Source organism: Bufo bufo, chromosome 10 (genome assembly GCF_905171765.1).
Source record: "Bufo bufo chromosome 10, aBufBuf1.1, whole genome shotgun sequence".
Classification (NCBI taxonomy): domain Eukaryota; kingdom Metazoa; phylum Chordata; class Amphibia; order Anura; family Bufonidae; genus Bufo; species Bufo bufo.
In genome coordinates this window covers 93,722,234-93,731,678 of record NC_053398.1, presented here as the reverse complement: position 1 = coordinate 93,731,678, position 9,445 = coordinate 93,722,234, and the positions used below count along the sequence as shown (strand labels likewise).

The 9,445-nt window shown below is 44.1% G+C and overlaps 1 protein-coding gene across 2 annotated transcripts in view; it reads left to right on the top strand.

Moving 5' to 3' along the window:
• Window positions 1-9,445, top strand: part of PC (pyruvate carboxylase) — a 495,508-nt gene that overhangs the window by 463,769 nt on the left and 22,294 nt on the right. For both annotated transcript variants that reach the window (XM_040410263.1, XM_040410262.1), the window contains 3 exons: window positions 8,300-8,444; window positions 8,656-8,745; window positions 9,138-9,359. In XM_040410263.1, coding sequence (XP_040266197.1) covers window positions 8,300-8,444; window positions 8,656-8,745; window positions 9,138-9,359 — 457 coding nt within the window. The remainder of the gene's footprint in view (window positions 1-8,299; window positions 8,445-8,655; window positions 8,746-9,137; window positions 9,360-9,445) is intronic.

The window sequence follows — 9,445 nt, the reverse complement described above, 5'->3', positions numbered from 1 at the left end:
TTGCTGGCATGGCGGACCTCTTCATTGATTTCTGTCTGTTACATATATGATTTATTAGCGCTAGAAAGCTGCAGATCGTTTCCAAAGGGTTTAGCAAAGAGATTTGTGAGACGCATCATAGCAGCCAGAAATCCAGAACCAGAATTGCGGTGGCTGTTAAGGGTTAAAATCCAGACAGGAAAGTGAAAAATATGAAAGGTCTGGATTGAAGTCTTCCATGAGAGAAGCCTCTTAAGATGAGAGCCATAGTGTCAGACCCTTCTAATAGGTGACATTTAATAAGACAATGAAAAAATTGTAGCCCCTTTCCAGTAGCCCAGCTGTGAGGAAAAGGTTTTATCTCCTCTCCCTGGGTTCCCCAAATTTTCTTCCTTGTCATTCCACGGCCCCAGTGGGTGGCATCTTTCACCCCTTCCAATCCGGGTGAAAACAGAAACAATACAGAAAGGATGCAACATAGAGGAGCTGAGATGTGAGAGGGAACTGAAAGAGAGAACAGCCTGGGGGGGGTGTGGAGGGCACGGCGAGGAAGGGAGGAGAGAATGAGACGGAGGAGGGGAGAGAAAGTAGCTTTTATCTCAGCCGCACTGCTGCGCCTGCACAGCATCTTAAGCTGTGATTCCTTTTTAACACTTTAATAGGAATGACTATGTGTTGTGTGACAGCTCCCCTTGGTGTATTCTCACCCTGTGGGATGCTTTCTGGAGGACCCTTCCCTTATTCCTTCACAGAGTACTGAATCATATTCTTGCAAAAAAAAAGCAGTGCAGAGATCAAGTATCTGGAATTCGTAGGCTATCTGAGACGCAGTTTTGGAAATTGTACGTTTTTCGAGACTTCTGCTGCTGTGTTGGAGATGAATTGTTCTCTTCGGTTGCGCACAAACTCGGTCAGGTATTCTGTCTCATCCAGGACATGTCCTGGGTCTCCATGTTGCATTTTTGTCATTGTGACCTGAGAAGGTATTACTTCTGATAACATTGAAGCCCATTGCTTGCGATATCTTATGATGCACATCACTGGACGTTCTCCATTGACATGCCTGGAAATAATGTTTGTATACACAACACATTCTGAAGCCTCACCCTTGATTATACAGAGATGAGCGGCGTTACGTGGACGGTCATCTGTCATACTTTCCTATTGCTAGACGTTTCCTCTGCTGTGTCAATCACTGATTGACAGAAGCTTTATCGACCTCAGCTACTGCAGAACGTCATAATACACAAGTGGGCAGAGCAGTGGGATATGAGATATGATAGATACTTATGAGAATGTTTTTATCAGTATATTGATGGTGGACAACAATCTTTTTCTTCCTCTCAAAAAAGAGCTTCTGCAGCAGCTGTGTTAAAAGGATTAATGTACATGTACTATGAATGATAAAGATTAGTAAAAATTACCCTGGAGTTACATGATCTGGAACCTTGTCCATTTTTATAGTTCTACAACTTCTTCAGGTCTTCTTATATCCTTATAATATGCAGTACAAACATAAGGGAGGAGATTATCATTCCCCCACACCAGTTTTCTGGTTAAGAAGTTTTTTAAATGGCATTGTGACTTTTTAAGTCGCAGCTGTCATTTTTACACAGCCCTCGCAGGTTTCTGAAAAAAGGAGGGTGAGGAACTGGTGTAAATAATGACTGAAATGTATGGAAGCTCTGAGCTGCTGTCGATTTCAGTCTGGTGCACAGACTGCCGGAGGAGGCATCGCAGGGGTTGTGCCAGCGATCAGCTAGTTATGCCCTATCCTGTGAATCAAGGATAACTAGCTAATTGCTGGGGGACCAACAGCTGGGACCCCCATCGATCACGAGAACAGAGGTCCCGTTCCCCCATTCTGATGGAGCGGCAGGTTGTGCATGCGCATTTCCATTCTATTCATTCTCTATGGGAGCACCAGAGATAGCCCAGTACAGCGCTTGACATGCATGACCTGCCGCTGCATCAGAATGGGGGGACAGGAACCCTGTTCTTGTGAACGGTGGGGGTCCCAGCAGTTGGACCCCCAGCGAACAGCTAGTTACCCCCCTATCCTGTGGAGACCTGTGCCTCATAATAACTTAAATACCACCTCCTCCAACAGCTCGGGCCTTATCAAGACAGGTGTAGCACAAGCCATTCTTGATAAATCCAGAAGATAATGGTATGGTTCACTACTCACCGAGTATCTCTCTAGAAAACAAGGCAATGGGCTGGTAGTTGGTAATTGCCATATTTAAAAGGTGTAAGGGGCTGCAGCCAGCTTGGTTATTACTGCATATTTCTAACTATGGCCGCATACCGGTATTAGACACCATTTAAAGTTTAATTTCTTCTTACCTCTTGGCCTTTAATGGGTCGTAGATTCACATTTATAGACATCTCGACCTACCTACTGGAAAACCTGTACTTATGAACTAGTGGAATAGCCCTGACCAGCAAAGCCACAAGTGGTGCCTGTTTTCAAGCGAACACTACCCAGTAAACCCCTTCTAGAGATAGCATTTATGGCAGAAGTGATACAGCACTTGCTGGTTCGTGAAGGGACCGCTTTCAGGGAAATTATATGATCAGCAACTATCAGCATTGCTTTATGAAAGCCATGGTCTTATCAGAAAAATAAATTGGACAGTTGATAGCAGTGTGTGTAGATTATTCAGAAGCATTTACCGCTGTGCTTCTCCCGCACTTCATTTATAAATGAGTCTGTTGGTCCGGAAAGTGCAATTTGCTAAAGGATAGTAAACTGGTTAAAAAACGAGCAGCTGAACAATTCTTACATTCTGACTGCCGAAGGTGCTGTGTAGACGAGCTCTGAACCAGTGTTATAATTATTATGTAGATGAGTTATATAATGGATTATAGAAGATATCTTCTCCTCCAACAGCCAGCAGAATATTGTAATGTTGTCTAAGATTCAGTGAAGACTAATGTTTCTTCTAAAAGCAGGAGGGTGCAATGTACAAAGGGTTCTTTACTGTAAGAGCACATTTACTGTAACAGATTAATAAAGATCATATTTTATTAGTTCTGCTCCTGTAAATATTTATTCCTATCATTTCTTGTCATCAATAGGAATGATGGTGAGAGTACAATCCTAGGTGACCACCACCAATTTGGATGTTTGTGAGAGAATTTCATTCTAATGATGGGTTATGGCAGTCATGCTCCCTTCAGTCAGTGATCTTAGCGATATGCCATTTCTACGTACTTTAGTAGGAAAATCCCTTTAAGGCTCTAGAAACAGCTTGTGTTTTTTTTTTCTGTTACGTGGTTTTTATGGTGTTTTTTTTTTCTTTTCTTTTTTTTCCCCTGTAAACAAATGTGTGAAACTTTTTCCCAGTGCTTTTTTTCTCTGTAGAGAAGATGTCCAAACGGCAGAAAAAAAACACAAAGCTTCAACATGGACCCCAATAAAACCAGCTAATTAAAGGGGTTGTCGAGGTTCAGAGCTGAACCCGGACATGTCCCCGTTTTCATCCAGGCAGCCCCCCTGATATGAGCATCGGAGCATTTCATGCTTTGATGCTATCCCTCGCCCTGCGCTGGATCGCGCAGAGCAAGGGCAGTTTTTAAAATATTTTTAACATTGCTAGGCAGACACTTCCACCTAGCAGTGTTCCCGGTGATGTCACCAGCTCTGATGGGCAGGCTTTAGTGCAGCCCTAGCCATTTTACATGCTAGAGCAGCACCATTCGTGACGGTGATGTCACCAGGCTCACTGCTGGTAGAAGCCTCCACCTAGCTTTACCCATGAAGAGCCCAGTACGCCACCGGATCTCCCAAAAAAGTATTTTCCCTGCGACATTCAGCGCAGGGCAAAGGAGAGCATCAGAGCATTAAATGCTCCGATGCTCATATCAGAGGGGCTGCCTGGGTGAAAACAGGCTCTTAAGTCGGACAACCCCTTTAACAAAAGTGGCAGTAGCAAATAATTGCTTGTGTGACTCCGCGTTTCATATTTCACATAGACTCTCAGCCAATCTGGGGCTGACATTTTACCACAAAAAATCTGCAGGTGCAAAAAAAAAAAAAACTCAAAAGTGCACAAAAACGCCATTAGGCCTCTTGCACACGACCGTATGGCTTTTTCAGTATTTTGCGGTCCGCAAAAAACGGATACTCAAAAAATACAGATGACTTCCGGGTGCTTTCTGTTTTTTGCAGAACGGAACAGCTGACCCCTGATAGAACAGTACTATCCTTGTCCGTTATGCGGACAATAACAGGACATGTTCTATCTTTGAACGGAAATACGGAAACGGAAGACATATGGAGCACCCTCCGTTTTTTTGCAGATTGAAATGAATGGTTCCCTATATGGTCCGTATATGGAACGCAAAGAACGGAAACAGAAAAAAAAAGTTTGTGTGCAAGAGGCCTAAAGGCGCATTTACACGCGCCGAGGAGCAGCCATTTGTCCGGAAGGAAGCGTTCCTTACTGACAGTCGGCTGCTCGTCAAGAGGAGGTGAAGCTCTGCATTTACAAGCTGCAATCTCCACAGTATGAGGACGAGAGGTCGCTTATGCGATCACTTGTCCTCATGTAGCTGCGCTGTTTCTGGGCCTGCATGAATGACAGGATCACCTGATGAACAAGCTCGTTCATCGGGTGATCAGTGGCACCTTTACACAGGCAGATTGTCGGGAACGAGCATTTGCTGGAACGTTCGTTCCTGATAATCTGCCCGTCTAAATCCACCTTAAAGGAATTACAGGGGTTATCCAAGACTAATAAATGCCCTCCATACGCCCGGGCCCCTTACAATGAATATACTTACCTGGCTCCCCGCTCCTTGCGCCACTCCTGGTCCCCGCGCCGCCGCAGATCCTGCTCCCCGTGTGTGGATGAAAACATCCAGTGGGGGGGGGGGGGGAACGAGCCTCCCTAGCATAGCGGGTGACACTAGGGAGGCGCTCGTCCCGTTCCCGCCTGCCATGGTGACCATTCAAATGAATTGTCAACCATGTAATACGTGGTTGGCTGAAGTCTGCAAGTCCATGAGATGCCCCGTTCTGGCCTATAGAGGGGTGGTTTATGAACGAGGAACCCCCTCTGATATCTCTATGCTGTAGTAGGCATAACCTGTAATGCATATGTTTGCATATTTATGACACCTGTGCACTTTTTATTAATGTATTTATGAATTACCAGATTTTTTGTATCCATGATCTTCTCAATATGGTGCCCACCATGATGGTTTTTATTAATCTCTGCACTGCAGGCAATTTTTTAAATCGGTAGTAAATAGCTGGTGATCCACAGCTTTCCAGTGTGAGGCCTAAATAGCTCAACCTATCTCAGCTTCCGGGACCCCTGTGAGGATGACGTAAGAGAGTGGGGTAGGGGATTTTCAAGGGTTCCAGTTTGTGTCTTTTTTTGAGACACCGGTTAATGGTTTATCAACCAGAAGACGTGTGGATCTAATACCCCTGTTACATGAACTGTTAGGATGACATGAGTCAGTCAGTGAATGAGTCATTTCTTCTGCTTTCCCACACGAGGCCAGGAATCCTGTGCCGTGAGTGACAACATGCTATCATAAGCACAATTTACACACACAATCTGTGTGACTGTTGCCTGTCTCTTAGCATAAGCAGCTCATCAGAGCCTGATCTTCCAGGACCCTCTCTCGCACTGCCCCCACATTTGCAGCCCTGGCCTAATCATTGCAGCTCTAATTAGCAGGTCTTTGAGCGACCAGAGTGATGCAGTAAGCGGCTCCCTGGAGTCCAAGAAATGGGACATTGGCGTCATCCTGTGTGTGCAAGTCTCAATCTTCTATCAAGTATTATTTTTTTTCATCCTTCCTTGCCCTTGGTCTTTCACACCATAATTTCCTCAGATAATGTTCAGCGGCATCTAATGAAAATGCACTCCGCTAAGCTCTTGTCACTTTACAGAAATCTTTAAGGGACACGCCAATGTTAAAAAAAAAAAACTGTGCCTGGCATAATGGGCAGAAGGTGTGGTCTCCCTTGTGAAATCTGTCATTTATTGCTGTTAGATGGCAGTCCTGCATTACCATAGCCTGGACTTACGAAAACGTCTCCTACATGGATCTGTCACCACATACCTCGGTAGTAAAAAGTGTATAGTTAGATTGCTGTCCTCATCCAGATCTGGGCCCCTGTTCCCAAGAAATCCGTATTATGTTTAATATGCAAAATGAGCTGTTATGGGCAACAAGGGGCTGTCACTGTTTTATCTCGATGCACCAAAAGCCCCTCATCGCGGCCAGCCCCTCCACCTGCTTTGATTGACAGAGCCAGGTAGTGTTAAAGAAGATGGATCTGAACTGCGGTTTGCACATGGTGCACGTGTCATCGGTGACTAGTTTCGGCTCAAGCCTGAGACTTTTTCAAACTGCAAGCTGCTGATGATGTCACTGATGATGCTATTATGCTTTGAATAAAAGTCTCTTCATATCGTTAAGAAAGTGAGTGCCGATCCTTCTTTGCTATAGAGCCAGGTGGTTGGCCCTGTGTTCTTGCGCATGCGCCCTCACTTCGGCAGTCTGTACACAAGCATACTATAACTGCAATACTTTGACTTTTGGGAATTTATAGAATGTGTCGGCAGATAAGAACCATTTGGCCCATCTAGTCTGCCCAATATACTGAATACTATGGATAGCCCCCGGCCCTTATCTTATATGAAGGATGGCCTTATGCCTATCCCATGCATGCTTAAAGGGTTTCTGTCACCCCATTAAACCGGTAATGGTAATGACGCCCCCTCAGCATGCTGATTGACAGGGCCAGGGAAGGGAATCGTTCTCTGCTGGCGCTGTTAGAATTTGAAATCTCGCGCCTGCGCCGTACCTGTCTTCAATCGGCGCAGGCGCACTGAGAGGCGGCCGCTCGCTCGACCGCTCCATCCTCAATGCGCCTGCGTCGATGACGTCATCAAGTACACCCGGAAGAGAAGACGCCGGCATCGCTGGAAGGAGGCGGAGAGTCTGGTGACGTCGCTGGATGCTCGAATCAGGTAAGTATGTACATAATAAGCATGCTGCCACAAAAACCACCAACGAAATGGGAATAAATAATTTTATAAAAATGACAGTTATTAACACTATACCACCAACGATTATTAATAATAAATCTCTTCCGGGTGTACTTGATGACACCTCTCTCAGTGCGCCTGCGCCGATTGAAGACAGGTACGGCGCAGGCGCGAGATTTCAAATTCTAACAGCGCCAGCAGAGAACGATTCCCTTCCCTGGCCCTGTCAATCAGCATGCCGAGGGGGCGTCATTACCATCGGAGGATGCGGCTGCTACCAGCAAGTAGCCGCCCTACTTGCTGGTAGCAAGGTAATTAGCATATTTTAAAAATCGAATTTTAGCAAATTCTACTGAACCAAAATGATTAATTTGCTTATGAGATCGCACTATAGGGATTATTAGTAAAGAAAAAAAAAAAACGGTTTAATGGGGTGACAGAAACCCTTTAACCTCCTCCACTGTATTTGCAGCTACCACTTCTGCAGGAAGGCTATTCCATGCATCCACTACTCTCTCAGTAAAGTAATACTTCCTGATATTACTTTTAAATCTTTGCCCCTCTAATTTAAAACTATGTCCTCTTGTAGCAGTTTTTCTTCTTTTAAATATTCTCTCCTCTTTTACCTTGTTGATTCCCTTTATGTATTTAAAAGTTTCTATCATATCCCCTCTGTCTCATCTTTCTTCCAAGCTATACATGTTAAGGTCATTTAATCTTTCCTGGTAAGTTTTATCCTGCAATCCATGTACTAGTTTAGTAGCTCTTCTCTGAACTCTCGCCAAAGTATCAATATCCTTCTGGAGATATGGTCTCCAGTACTGAGCACAATACTCCAAATGAGGTCTCACTAGTGCTCTGTAGAGCGGCATGAGCACCTCCCTCTTTCTACTGGTAATGCCTCTCCCTATACACCCAAGCATTCTGCTAGCATTTCCTGCTGCTCTATGACATTGTCTGCCTACCTTTAAGTCTTCTGAAATAATGACCCCTAAATCCCTTTCCTCAGATACTGAGGTTAGGACTGTATCACTGATTTTATATTCTATATTTTATATTCTATATTTTATATATTTTATATTTTATATTTCTAAACGATAACCCTTGCCGGATTTGGATAGGTGTCTATATTCGGTCATTACACAGATTTTATAGCTAGGAATAGCTTCTGAAAATGTTTGTCACGTTGTCGCGGTGGTGCCTTTATGTCACAGTTTGATTCTGCTTGCTATATGGTATTTCTGGCATTATACTTCTTTACATTGAGGAACAGACTTGACATTGGCAACATGTTTTTCTTGTAGACCAATATCCCTTTCTTGCAAAACGTCTTGAATAATCATCAGTTTCTCCATGGAACAGTGGACACCCAGTTTATCGATGAAAATCCTGACCTCATCAACCTACGACCGGTTCAGAACAGAGCACAGAAGCTCCTTTATTATCTAGGTAAGAGAGCTGGCCTGTATACAGTGTACACTTGTCCATATATGCATTGCAGAATCCTTAGATTGTGAGCCCCATTGGGGACAGTTGGATGCTAATGTCTGTAAAGCGCTGCGGAATATAGTAGCGATATATAAGTGCATAAAATAAATAAAATATGGAGCTAAGTGAATGAATGAGCCCCAGAGAGTAATGAATGAATGATGATTTACAGGTCACGTGATGGTGAATGGACCAACTACACCCATTCCGGTTAAAGCCAAGCCATCAGCTATTGATCCTGTTGTACCACCTATTTCAATGAGTAAGTAATGCAGCACTACAGTTCATTTTTTATCAGTTTATGAGATTAATATGCAATGTGATATACTCCTGGGTCTGTAAACTGGAACTGTGACTCAGTCAAGGAAATTAGCTATAGATATTTCTTTGCCTGCCTCAGCGTTCTCTGTGAATAATGCTTTAATTGGCGGATAGATTCATGTATCGTCTGCCAGTAGAACTGGGGGGGTCATTAGATCCATGTTGATAGTTCATGATTATGGGATCACTTGGACAGATGTGGATATTTTTCACATCTTAGAATACAGAATATGACTAGCACTATATAGAAGCCGGGGAGACGTCATATTATACAGTATGATATTGTGTGTACAATCAGCTGTAATTCTCAGTATTGCTTTTCCTTTATGTCAGGTGAGCCACCTCCAGGATTTAGAGATGTCCTTCTTCGCGAAGGTCCAGAGGGCTTTGCAAAGGCCGTCCGCAAGCACCAAGGAATGCTGCTTATGGACACCACATTTCGAGATGCCCACCAGTCACTACTAGCTACACGTGTCCGAACTCACGACCTTAAGAAGATCTCTCCATTTGTCTCGCACAATTTTAACAATCTGTTCAGTTTGGAAAATTGGGGAGGTACGGTCTAAAAAACTGCATGGCTTCAATCAAACCTAGGGAATAGGTACTCTATGGGATTCCCAGTTAATCCTCCATTCCTGTGC